The 13,663-nt window shown below is 40.8% G+C and overlaps 1 protein-coding gene across 6 annotated transcripts in view; it reads right to left on the bottom strand.

Annotated features, from left to right (window-relative positions):
* LOC144527403 (RAC-beta serine/threonine-protein kinase-like) overlaps positions 1–10,387 on the bottom strand; it is a 31,034-nt gene extending 20,647 nt beyond the window's left edge. Inside the window, exons 1-6 of one of the 6 annotated variants that reach the window (XM_078265380.1) lie at positions 10,279–10,361; positions 9,355–9,403; positions 6,366–6,524; positions 6,043–6,171; positions 1,399–1,510; positions 1,061–1,211 (exon numbers count right to left, since the gene is read on the bottom strand). In XM_078265380.1, coding sequence (XP_078121506.1) covers positions 1,061–1,211; positions 1,399–1,510; positions 6,043–6,171; positions 6,366–6,411 — 438 coding nt within the window. In that variant the 5' untranslated portion in view covers positions 6,412–6,524; positions 9,355–9,403; positions 10,279–10,361. Of the gene's footprint in view, positions 1–1,060; positions 1,212–1,398; positions 1,511–6,042; positions 6,172–6,365; positions 6,528–9,354; positions 10,221–10,278 lie in introns of those variants that run through there. The other 5 variants (XM_078265377.1, XM_078265375.1, XM_078265379.1 and 2 more) reach the window with 5 other exon arrangements.
* Between the last annotated feature and the right edge of the window lie 3,276 nt (positions 10,388–13,663).

Genomic DNA, 13,663 nt, shown 5'->3' on the forward strand with positions numbered 1-13,663 from the left:
TCAAGAGAGCCAACGTGCATCCTTTTCAGATGCTTTAGCATAGCAGATGTTCTCCCATGCCAGGACAGGTCAGCTTAGCAAAACCATTAACTTCCTTTAAAGGCTTTTACACAATGGGGGTGTTTTTTTTGTGCAATTAATTAGCATTTAAATATATTTTTTCAGAACGTGAAAATGACATGCTGATAAGGCAACGTCATTTTTTTTCTCCAGAAAAGGTCTATTTTCCTGAGCTTTTGCACCGCAAATAAAGACATCGATCAATCATGTTGAGGATCATAATATAACAACAGGAAGCTGTATAGACAGCAAAACTTCATTACTACTTCCAACATTGATACGAGGCAGTGTATACCAGAGACACTCTTTCCGTTCTTACCTAACATAATAAAAGCCCCAGACGTATACTACAGTCTATTTACAGTCTGCGTAACTGTTTACCAGAGGGTATAAAATTCACTTAAGAGTATTTTGCTAAAAGGAATCTCAATAAAATAGCTTACATTAGCTTAGTGTTAGCTTTTCCTGCTTTGGCTTTCCGAACATGGTCAAACAGCACAGAGGGAGACAGGGCTGGATCAAACTAATCAATGACTTATCGTTGACTGAATTCGTTGGCAACTATTTTGCTACGTTGATTAGTTGTTGCAGCCCTACAAACCATTCCCTATTTACTTCTCTCACGGTAGCCTGCTGCGATGACACAGTGCTGCCACGGTACTTTTTCAGGTCCCCAAACACCACTGATTTTGATGAACATATAATCATGATGATCAAATCTCATAAACGTTTGTTGAGTTATTGTTATTTTTGGCCAACATCAGTGAAACACTCTATAATAGTCTCACTTTAATGCATGCAATTGGACATCATGAGGCAGTTAATGTTCTGCTTAGCTGGCTTCACAGTACTGTAATGTCAAAATCTCAAAATACAACTTCATCTTTTGTGTTTTCAAATGTCTTTGCAAAGAAAAAACTACACATTGCCAAAATGTCTTTTGGATCAGCTCAAACTTGAGCTCACCATCTTCTAAGTCCCTAATAACTGATCGTCTCACCACTTTGGAGCGGTTCTTGGACATCAACACCTCCATCTCCTCCAGGCTGCTTTCGCTGGGTGAGCCGAACATATCCATTGGTTCATCCTCCTCTTGCTCCCGCAACTTCAGACTATTTGCCACTGACTGGATTGCCCGCATCCACTCCTCTCTGAGAAGCAAAAATACCAAATATTGTCAGACATTACATCCAACTAATACACCAAGTTTTGGAGTTTTTTACAGAAACGCCACTGAATGCCATTTAAGCAATCAGTTAACCGTTTTTACCATAGTTTGACACAACCCTAGTAGAAAAATGGCAGCTTGCCTGATATAATATTTTACCCTGTTCTTACCTCTCCTCATTGCTGTCCACGTGAAAGGTGCGTTCAATGACAGTGGTCCACTGTAGGCAACGAATGACGAATGTGTTGGGCCGGGGTCTTTCAGTCTTCATTAACTGGCACTCTGTGAAAAACAAAATTTAAGTCTGTTACACACCGGAGATGTGACAAACTGACGACATGAAAATGCGAAATAATTGCCTTCGAATATTTTGCATCAAAACTATTCACACAGCAGTGATGCGAATTTGCGACAGTTTTCGATGGAAGTTTCTAATAATCGCGCCAGCTCATCTACCATGTCGGTGGGACAGTTTTAGGTCCTCCTGGGGATGCTGCTAAAGCGAGAAAGAGAAAGTGGAGCAGAGGAGAATTAACATTTAGCAGTAAGGAATGTCAAGTGAATGTGCAGTACAAATGTTGCAGCTCCTGAAAACCAACGGAGGTGTCCCGTGTCTTATTTCTCTGGCTGCTGAGTGGAGTGACAATGATTAGCTCTGGAGACTCCAGCCCCGTCTCCCCCCGTTCTGTGTGATCACGGTCGGGAAGCCAAAGCAGTAATTGATTTTCCTTTTAGCAAAATACTCCAGCTGGTAGATATGTCTAGGGCTTTTTATTGTTGTAAAGGTAAGAACGGAAAGTATGTCTCTGGTTACACTTTCTTTGTCAAGGTTGAAAATAGTAATACAGTTTGCCACCTATACAGTCTATGGTTCGGACAGTTGAGTCTCTTCACATTTCTTTGTATTATAATCCTCTTAAGTAAACAACACATTGTGACTGGTTGATGTTTTTATACGTGATGTGAAAGCTCAGAAAATTGCACGAAAAAAACGTGCCAGGTGTGAAAAGATGTACAAAAATGTGCACTTAAACAAACTGCAAAGACTAAAGCCGACGGCCAACTACCACGTCCGTTCTGCGCCTGCGTGAGTGGGCTAACTCTCCATGCCAGCAGGCGGCGGTAATCTATTCGTCATTCTAAAAGGGAAAACGGATACAAACGTTGCTATGATACCCACAACAAACAGCGTTTGCCTGAATCAGTAGCGGCAGAACCAAACAGTAGTTTATTTTGTTATGTGTCGGTATACAGTGGTGTGAAAAAGTGTTTGCCCCCTTCCTCATTTCCTGTTCCTTTGCATGTTTGTCACACTTAAGTGTTTCGAACATCAAACCAATTTAAACAATAGTCAAGGACAACACAAGTAAACACAAAATGCAATTTGTAAATGAAGGTGTTAATTATTAAAGGTGAAAAAAAATCCAAACCATCATGGCCCTGTGTGAAAAAGTGATTGCCCCCCTAAACCTAATAACTGGTTGGGCCACCCTTAGCAGCAACAACTGCAACCAAGCGTTTGCGATAACGTGCAATGAGGCTTTTACAGCGTCCTGGAGGAATTTTGGCCCACTCATCTTTGCAGAATTGTCCTAATTCAGTTACATTAGAGGGTTTTCGAGCATGAACGGCCTTTTTAAGGTCATACCACAACATCTCAATAGGATTCAGGTCAGGACTTTGGCTAGGCCACTCCAAAGTCTTCATTTAGTTTTTCTTCAGCCATTCGGTGGTGGACTTGCTGGTGTGTTTAGGATCATTGTCCTGCTGCAGAACCCAAGTTCGTTTCAGCTTGAGTACACGAACAGATGGTCGGACATTCTCCTTCAGGATCTCTTGGTAGACAGCAGAATTCATAGTTCCTTTTATCACGGCAAGTCTTCCAGGTCCTGAAGCAGCAAAACAGCCCCAGACCATCACACTACCACCACCATATTTTACAGTTGGTATAATGTTCTTTTTATGAAATGCAGTGTTCCTTCTACGCCAGATATACTTGGACACACACCTTCCAAAGAGTTCCACTTTTGTCTCATCGGTCCACAGAATGTTGTCCCAAAAGTCTTGGGGATCATCAAGATGTGTTCTGGAGAAATTGAGACAAGCTTTGATGTTCTTTTTGCTCAGCAGTGGTTTTCTCCTTGGAACTCTGCCATGCAGGCCATTTTTGCCCAGTCTTTTCCTGATGGTGGAGGCATGAACGCTGACCTTAACTGAGGCAAGTGAGGCCTGCAGTTCTTTGGACGTTGTTGTGGGGTCTTTTGTGACCTCTTGATGAGTCGCCGCTGCGCTCTTGGGGTAATTTTGGGCGGCCGGCCACTCCTGGGAAGGTTCACCACTGTTCCATGTCTTCGCCATTTGTGGATAATGGCTCTCACTGTGGTTCGCTGGATTCCCAAAGCTTTGGAAATGGCTTTATAACCCTTTCCAGACTGATAGATCTCAATTACTTTCTTTCTCAATTGTTCCTGAATTTCTTTGGGTCTCGGCATGATGTGTAGCTTTTAAGGATCTTCTGGTGGACCTTACTGTGTCAAGCAGCTCCTATTTAAGTGATGCCTTGATTGTGAACAGGTGTGGCAATAATCAGGCCTGGGTGTGGCTAGAGAAATTGAACTCAGGTGTGGACAACCACAGTTATAGTATGTTTTAACAAGGGGGGCAATCACTTTTTTCACACAGGGCCATGATGGTTTGGATTTTTTTTTCTCCTTTAATAATAAACACCTTCATTTACAAATTGCATTTTGTGTTTACTTGTGTTGTCCTTGACTTTTGTTTAAATTGGTTTGATGTTCGAAACACTTAAGTGTGACAAACATGCAAAGGAACAGGAAATGAGGAAGGGGGCAAACACTTTTTCACACCACTGTATGTTGATCTTTTAAAAGACATGTTTATGTTAAAATAAATACACAAGTAGTTATTAGTAGTATCACGTTGTAAATACGTTTGCCATCTTATGGACATAATGTGAAAAATAGATATTCCAATCGTTCAAACCTATGTGTTTTTTAGAAGGAACATTCAAATGTAGAGCCTTGAGCCTGGGTCTGTCCGAGGTTTCTGCCAAAAAAGTAGTTTTTCCTCGCGTACCAAATGCTTGCTCATTACCTGCGTGAAGCTGGCCCCCCCATGTCATAAAAAAATCATTAAAAACACTGCTATTCGTTTGTGCTACGTTTGTGCCGTAAAAATTATCGTTTGTGCTGTTAAGGGTTTTAAGTAATTCAACTTTACATTTTCTGGGCAGTGACATCACCCAGCCCCCCATTAATGTCCAAATCTCCCCAACATGGTCTCAATCGTTTGTGCTACGCATGTGCTGATTTGTGCTGTTAAAACAAACATTTGTGCTACTATGTTTTTTAAGTTATAACGCTATATAGGTTACACACGTGACGTCACCCAGCCCCCCATTAATGTCCAAATCTCTCCAAAAAGGTCTCAATCGTTTGTGCTACCTTTGTGCTGATTTGTGCCGTTAAAAGAAACATTTGTGCTATTTCAGTTTTTACGTTATCAGGCTTGTTACACGGCTACTATTTGCGCTGTAAAGGCTTCTGACACCAGCCATCACTCCCATGAACGGGACATTCTAAAACGCTTAACGTGAAAAAGCTTAACAGTCATGAACACTTAAGCCTGTCAAAAAACTAAACCGAAATCCAACGATTCTAGAAGTTATCTCACATTAACGTTTTCTTCATCATTGGCGCCTATGGCGAGGAAAAAGCTTAACGTGGTTTAATGTACCTAAACAATGATCAATGATGACCAAATTTCTCTCTCATAACCACTGAAAACGTCAAAAAATCAAACCCAAATTGCAATTATTATGGGCGTTATCTGACATTTAGCGTTTCCGCTTCACATTTTCAGCAGGGCAGCGGAGCGGCTGTGGGTTGACTCTCCACGGTTCTCATGGCCTTTATAAGTCCTAACATGAAAAGGCTTAATGTGGTTTAATGTACCTAAACAACGATCAATCATCATCAAATGTCTCTCTCATATTGCTCCTCATAACCACTGAAAACTGTCAAAAAATGTAACCCAAAATTTAAGTCCAATTATTATGGACGTTATCTGACATTAAGCGTTTCTGCTACATTAAGGCTATTGTAAGGAAAAATGTCCCATTCATGGGAGTGATGGCTGGTGTCAGAAGCCTTTGCTGCGCAAATAGTAGCCGTGTAACAAATAAAGCCTGATAACGTAAAAACCGAAGCAGCAAAGAGACCATTTTGGGGAGATTTGGATATTAATGGGGGGCTGAGTGACGTCACGCGTGTAACCTATAAAGCGCTATGACTTAAAAAACATAGTAGCACAAATGTTTTTTTAACAGCACAAATCAGCACAAACGATTGAGACCATTTTGGGGCGATTTGGACATTAATGGGGGGCTGGTTGATGTCACTGGCCAGAAAATGTAAAGTTGAATTACTTAAAACCCTTAACAGCACAAACGATAAAGTCCAGCTTCACGCAGGTGAAATTGTTGGGTATTTGTAAATGATAGAGTAGGTCTAGACCACACTCTATCTGTAAAGTGTCCTGAGATAAATCTTGTTGAGATTTGACACTATAAATAAAATGTAATTTAATTCAAATGTCATTTTTGGCCAGTTTTGGCAGCTTTATGTGTATTGGATTGATCAGATGAGATGAAAAATGAGAAGCTGAGGATGTTAACATAGGTGATAAAACTCTATGGAACTCAAAACAGCAAACTAGCTATGAAAAGCAGAAAGTGATGGTTATCAAGAAAACGCAATTTTTCAGAGTTATGTTTTACCATCAGGAGGACTGACCTGCCACTGAGAAGTTGTTGAGTGGTGGTGAAGTCTGGTCGTTTAGATCAGGCTTCTCCTTGTAGCCAATGAAGGAACCGTCACTCTTCAGGATAAAATACCTGGGCCTCCATGTTTTGATATATTCACCTTGGTCACAAAAGGGGATGCAATTTTGAGTACATATAATAACTGGCATTTAAGATGAAGTCTTTAGCTCAATCTGACATCTATATTTAATCATTCTAAATGTTGATCTAATTGAGCCAATGGGTTTCCATTCATTACTCTTTCACTGTAAATTATTTGCATGATAATACCATACTGATCCTAATGCCCCTTACCTCTTTTGTGAAGCCAGCCCTCTCTGACTACATTAACTTCATTCATGGTGAAAGATGTGTTTCAGAGAGGGTCAGGAACAGAAGGTCGGGGAGGGGAACAGTGGATTTCTCACTTGGCCTGTTCAAGTCTTAGTTACGGTTATCAAACCAGAACAGCACCTGCTGAATGAAACAAGCAGTACAAAGAAAATCAAGGACCATCTTCAAAAACAGCAATTGGACTTAAGTCAACAGCAGTTACAGAGGGTGAATTTCAATCAGTACTTGCAAAAAAAAAGGAACGCAAGAATAAGGTGCGAAATTAGTGACTGATGACGTCTTGAAGTAGGTGGGAACATTAGAGTTGCCTTCGTTGTTAAACAACCATATTGCCTATTAAAAATGACTCAGGCAGAAATTAATGTTCACAGGTAATGTATTAAAGTTTCATTACGTTTAGAAGCGTTTAGTAATTTATGTCATGTAATTCTAATGAAATAGCCGCTCTGTTTCCCACAGAATTAAATTATATTTAAGTGGTAAGTGCCTGGTTAGCGAGCAAGCTCTAACTTAACTACGCTGCATGTATCTGGCGTTGGTTGATTCGTAATGTTAGCTAATTAAGTAATTTGCAAACGGCGTGCTAGCAAATTTTCCAGCCAGATCAGCCCCGGGAATCTGAACGAATTAGAGCTGACACTATCATCTCAATTATTCTCTCAATATCTCTCAATAAACTCAATTATCTAAAATATTTATGTGAGAAAAGCAAATACACCAAATAATAATTATGAACCAAATGTTAAATCTAATGTATATACATGTTATAATTTATTTACAAGTCTGTCAAAGAGAGACGGTAGCTCTCTGCCCTATCAGACGCTGCTCTCCCTCGCCTCTTCCCTCACCACGGGCCACTGCCGTGTAAGGTGAGACCTCCGCCGGCCAAGCTGGCTACTTCTGGTTTGGCACTGCGCTAACTTGAATGGGGATTAAATGATTTAATCATGCAACTCTTCTAGACTTTCCAAATGTCAACGGACCGAATGGATCAAATTCTGATAGTCAACAAGTAATTTTGTGGGGGTTGCGATGCTCAAAGAAAATTAGCCACAGATGTCTCTTGTAAGTCTATGGGAAAAGTCTTTTTGGGCCAGAAGGCATCACATGACGGGCCAGGAGTTTCTATTCCACTGATGGCCACTATGTTGACTGGGGGTGTTGGCGAAATTCAAACTTGTGTACAGACTCAATACAGATCTGCGGAGGCTTCACACAGAGTTTCCGCCGTAGCCTTCATAAATGGTCTGTAATTTATATTTGTGCGTTGGTGTGTGCGTCGATCTCTTTAAGAGAATAGCAGGGCCGGCATGTGTGTGTACATGGGAAGTGTGTGGTAGAGCAAGTGAGAGAGTGATGGGGATTAGCTTCGGCGTACCGACTCTAGAAACATAGTGTTGGAAATTTGTAGCAGGAAAGGTTAACCCACTCCTTGATTTCATGTTTTTTTATGGGGAAGGCGAAAGTGACTCGGGGGGAAATGCAACGTAACCAAGCCACGGCCGAGCGACGTGCGCCGCCGTGACGTGTAGTTTTTTTTGTTGAGAGGTGCCCCTCAGGCTACAGCGTAGGGTCCACCGTAGGGTCGGTGTCTCCACATACCTACGTAGCTACCCACGGCGTTGATTTAACGCAGAAGCATACATTGGCCTTAAGACAGTGACAGGGATTAGCTTTGAAAAGCTGTAGAAGGAAAGGTTAACCATCTCCTTGTCCATTTCATCATGTTTACGGAGGAGAACCAGGAAAAACTTGCTGTTTAAAACACTAATTATGGTTTACCAAGACACTACCAAAGCAACACAGTACATAAAATAAGCACAGAGGTAATGACAAATAGATTGGACCACCATATTTAACTTTATATCTTTAAACCTTACCGTTACGGCTGAAAATTACAACAGACAGTGCTCTGGCCACAAAAGATGACGTTTCACAAGGACACAAGAACTCCTCTCACTAATATGAATCATAACAATAAATGTAACAGAGATCACCCCTGACTTAAGGTCTTAAATTTAATCACCTTTCCTTTAACAGACACACTAAAAACAGAAATAACAACATTTAAATAGCAGAAATATGAAACACATTAAAATGAAGTATTTAAGTATAACAACATAACACTCTTAGTTATGGTGAGCTGGGCGATATGGAGAAAATCAAATATTACATTATTTTTAACGAAATACATCAATTTCAATATTTCGCCGATATTGATGCTTTGACAAAATATTTACACAATGAGATTTTTGATAAATAATCATTAGTAATGTGGATACAATGACTAAGTGGGTAAAGGCAAATAATAGAACAGCTTGAACAGTCAGCAAATTACATCACTTTACTGGAATGTACCCTTTAAAACCAGGAAAAGACAACACTTGGGTCATTCTGCAATATTGAAGTCCAAAATGTATGATGATATCTAGCATACAATATCGATATAATGTCCAGCCCTAGTTTATGGTAATTGTTATCTAATGGTGACATCTTAACAGATGGATAAAATTGAGTCATTGCTTGCCTCTTTGCTGTCCACTCATATGGACGAAACATCTTACTAAACTACTAAAAAAACTTATTTATAAACATAAAAATGTAACACTGGTCACGCTAATCTGCATTATTTAGCCGCACGTGAAAACATAACTTACTTATGGATGGCTATGGTCGGATCATATTCCGTGTCAGCATATATAAAACACATTGTACGGCAGTTAAGATGTCAACATTTAACATCGGCTCATATAATGCCGTCCTACACCAATACAATTATTCGACGGCAAACAGTGTGAGTCTTAACTGAAATTTGAGCTATCATTGATATCAAGGGACATTTAGCTAGTACATCAGCTGTAGCCAGAATTGAGCCAGAAACAACGTAAAAGCACCTCTGCAAAAACTGTACCACATTTCTAGCTATTATGTCCGACAAGCGTGTACCTACCCCGTGTTTCGTGTGTGATCTGGCTTTTGAACAGAGCAAGGTAACGTTACTGCAGGGAGAAGAGCTAACTTTAAACTAATGTAATGTTACATTAACACTTAGCTAACGTTAACGCTACTGGAAAATATAACGTTATGGCTTACGTTAGAGATTAAGAAAATCGTAGTAGAAAATCTAGTTCTATGTTCGGTTTTACCAACCAAATAACAAAATCAATTTTAGCTAATTTCGTTGTTGTTGTTGTTGTTAGCTGTTTTGCTAGCCTGCCATTTAACGTTGGCACTGGTGAGTTACTGGTTAGTTAACGTTAGCTGTTAGCACGCTGACAGCTGTTAGTTGTATGCTAACCGTGATGCATTCACTGCTCTGTCAACGAACCGTTTACGGGAGATTAAGTTGGTAAATGTAAATCTACTTAATAACAAACAACAAACATCGACAATGAAACTATATATAACATTACTGTGCACCTGAAACACCAACACACCAATTAATAATTCTTGAATTTGAAATAACTTGTATGTAGCTAGTTTAAGACAGAAGTAGCTAACTTTGCCAATTCACCTTTCAGCTTAACGTTACATATTAGCTTAGTTAGTGTCTGATAGTGACAAAGACACACTTATGCTTTCCATACGCCAACGTACCGTAATGTTACTAACGAGTTTTTTTTTTTATCTAACGTTACCATACATTGGAATTGTTTATTATTATTATTGACCACTGTTTTACATTAGCGAGTATAGCTAGCTATGCCTTCTCGTAGGTTACTGATGTAGCCTTGCTAATATCGAAGTAACGTTAGTAAAAAAAAAAAATATATATATATATATATATATTATTAGCTATTAGTTACAGGCTACTCATTTTATCTCGTAATCCAATATATTTTACACAACAAGATTTAAGGCACATTCCACTGACTTTATCCCACGTTGCTCTCGGTTGAATGCAGTTTTGACAGGCTAGCTAGATCCACCAGAGCAGGCCATCCATCCAAAAACACCAGGGACTCTTCTTCTTCTTTTAATTTCAGGCAGTCTAGATGCCCTTACGGCACATTGCTGCCGCCCACAGGCCAACATATATTCCCATTTAGTATCCTGTTTCCATAGGAAAATTCGGTTGTTTTGATGAATTCTAGGACAGCTTTAATTGTCCTAGGTTGGTTCTCTGTAGGATTAAGAGGTTTTTCAATGATATTGGTTTTGTGTCCAGGCTTTTCACTACTGCGTACAGTCTCTTTTTTTCTGTGAATCCAGAGCATTCCATTAGTAGATGTTTATCCTTATGTTGATCCTTTTTTTTTTTTTCAAGTCCCATGCCATTCCACAATGCCCCAGCCTCAGCCTGGTCATCATAACTGTATGTCTTCTTTCCTTCCCCAAATAACAATGGCCCTTTATCACACTTTTCTAAATGCTGTAATAATGCCGCCCCTTCTTTCCCCTCACCCACTCCTCCTGCCACACAGCCATGATGCTTTTATTAATGAAGGACCTACACTCAGTTGACCCTAACTTCACTCTCAAGTCAGCCTCCCTTTTTAATGCCCTTTTTCCTGCCCCATCAGCAAGCTCATCCCCCTCTATCCCCACATGGGCTGGCACCCACAGGAACTGACTGTCCTGCCTGCTCAATTCTGAATAATGTTGTAAAAGCTCTACCATGAGATCAGACCTGGCTGGCTCCAAACTTTCCTTCCGTCAGTGTCATCAAAATTGATGCAGTCTGAGCATATCACTGCTCTCCCTGGTTTTAACTCCTCTACCCACCGCAGAGCCCATATTATAGCCATCAACCCTGTTGTATATACTAAAAACCCCTCAGACAGTCGCTACATATTATTATCTCCAAATGTGGGATGTAAAATGCCAACCCTGAAAACCCAGTTTTCGGGTCTTGAGCCCCGTCTGTATACATTTTGATGTACTGTCCCCAGGTGTTCCTTAGCCTTTCCCCAACTATTTCACCATACGCTGCAGTGCTCTTATGTGATTTTCTTGACTCTAAAATCAATCTCTGGCGTCGGGAAAATCCATGGGGTTATAGCTGGCCAGTGAACTATAGGGGCAACCCCCTCCTCCCCAAACTCTGTCCTCTCCATATCCTTATTTACTTTAAAGATAACAATCCCTCTTCACTTTTTCTCCTCCCCATTCCCAAGCACTTTCCATAGCTTCCATATGTTTTCCCCTTGGTGTCCCCTCAGTTTAGATAAATATTGCAACTTGGATCTTCTAATTTCCAATGCGGTCTTCCCCCATTTCTACAAGTAGGACGGATTTGAGGTGGTACGGAAGGCCCCACAAACGACTCTCTATGCTCTTGCCTGCACTACATCCAATCTCTTGAAAACTGATTTAGCTGCCGTGCCATAACATAAATACACATAATCTAATCTCGATCTGACCATTGCCCTGTAAATCATCAATTGTGTATCCTGGCCATCACCCCACTTCCTGATAGGGACAGCATCACATTTATTACTTTTTCACACTTGTTCACAATGCTTTTTACATGCTTTTTCCATGTCAGCCTTTCATCACAAATACCCAATAATTTAAACTCTTTCACTCTCTCAATTGCCTGTCCATACATATATAAAATCCCCACTTGCTTCCTCAGCCCCACTTATTTTATTCAATGCCTCCTGTATTTTCTGTTATGTGTTTGACATTTATGCCTCTTTTCCAAACTGTTCCATCATCTGCCAAACCCCGGTCCAATGTCTTTAAAGATGTAATTTACCATGACATTGAAGAGCACCGGAGATTACGCTTCCCTGTGGTGTTCCATTTTCAATGCATGTGGCATCCACTAAAGCCTCTTCCACCCCAACCTGAATTACCGTTTTTTTAAAAGTCCTGTATCCAGTTAAGCATACACCCTTGTATCCCTGAACCATACAGCTTTATGATTAGCCCCTCTTTCCATGTCATAAGCCTTCTCAATATCCAGAAATACTGCAATTACTCCCTATCTATTTACCAAGGCTTTCTTTACATCCGATTCCAGGGAGATCACAGAGTCCATGGTGTTCCTACCGCTGCGAAAAACACACTTTGCATTCGCGTGAATTAGAGCTTAGATCGGGCCCAAAAAATCAAGCCCGACCCTACCTGAGCCCGTGCACGTTGTGTCCGAGCCCGGCCCGACACATTAACTGTAATTATGAGCCCGAGCCCGAGCCCGATTTAAACCCGACAATTTTTTAATACGTGGGCCGTTATAACTGACGTTCTCAAATACAATTCCGAGTTGTTTGAACTACAGAAATCTGTTAAGAATTATCTTAAGGACGAAGCAAGTAAACTGCGCTGTTTGTTTATTCAGAATGGAATGGATCGCAAATGGATCCGAATGAAGAAACGTAAAAAAAAAACTCGACCCTATCTCCATCAGCTGAATAGTGTGGGTAACAGGTCAACGCAGCAACATAATCAAAGCCCTGGAACCATATTGGAGACTTCTTGTCTCGATCACCTAATTAATACTGTCCTTCGCCACGGTCTGCATGCTGACGCACTGGCCGACAACAGTGCTGCAGATGGGGGAGACATGTAGCACAGTTTACCTCACACTCAAGTCAGTGCAGGACATACACCCAGAGCTACGGGAGAAGCCGGAGAGGCATAGCTTTCTCCCCACCAAATAAGGCTAATAAAGTAATGATTAAAAAAACACAAATGCTTGATCAAGGGCTCGGCTCGGCCAGGTCCGGCCGACCCGATCATAGCGGCGTAAAATATCGTCCCGGTTCGGGCTGGGGCAGAGAATTTAAACTCTAGCGTGAATCATCCCTCCTACTCCAGTTTATACACTATTCTATCTGTCACCATTCTTTCCATTATTTTACACATCACTGCCCTCAGTGCAATAGGTCTATATGACCCTCGATGTGCAGCCTCTTTCCCTGGCTTCAAAATTGGGACCACTACTGCCTTCCTTCTTCCATACATTATTCATAAGTGCTGATATTTCTTCTAAAACTGGATCACCTAGTCTCTTAAATATCTCATACCTTATCATCTACCACAATTTTAATAGCATCTGACCTTTTGGTTATATTTCTAGCTGCCTGTGACTGTTTTTCCTTTATCTGCATTGTTCCTCGTTTTTTCTGGCAGTGAAGGAACACTAGTCCCCTCTGGACTGTTAGCGTCCACTGAGCCCTTCACTTTTCTTAAGGCATCTGCATAAGACATGTTCTCTCCAGCTCTAACTTTGTTCTCTCCAGCTCTAACTTTCTCCACTTCTACAGCTGTTATATGATGCCCACCACACCCCCTGAAAGAAGTTATATGGT

Source organism: Sander vitreus, chromosome 13 (genome assembly GCF_031162955.1).
Source record: "Sander vitreus isolate 19-12246 chromosome 13, sanVit1, whole genome shotgun sequence".
Taxonomy (NCBI): domain Eukaryota; kingdom Metazoa; phylum Chordata; class Actinopteri; order Perciformes; family Percidae; genus Sander; species Sander vitreus.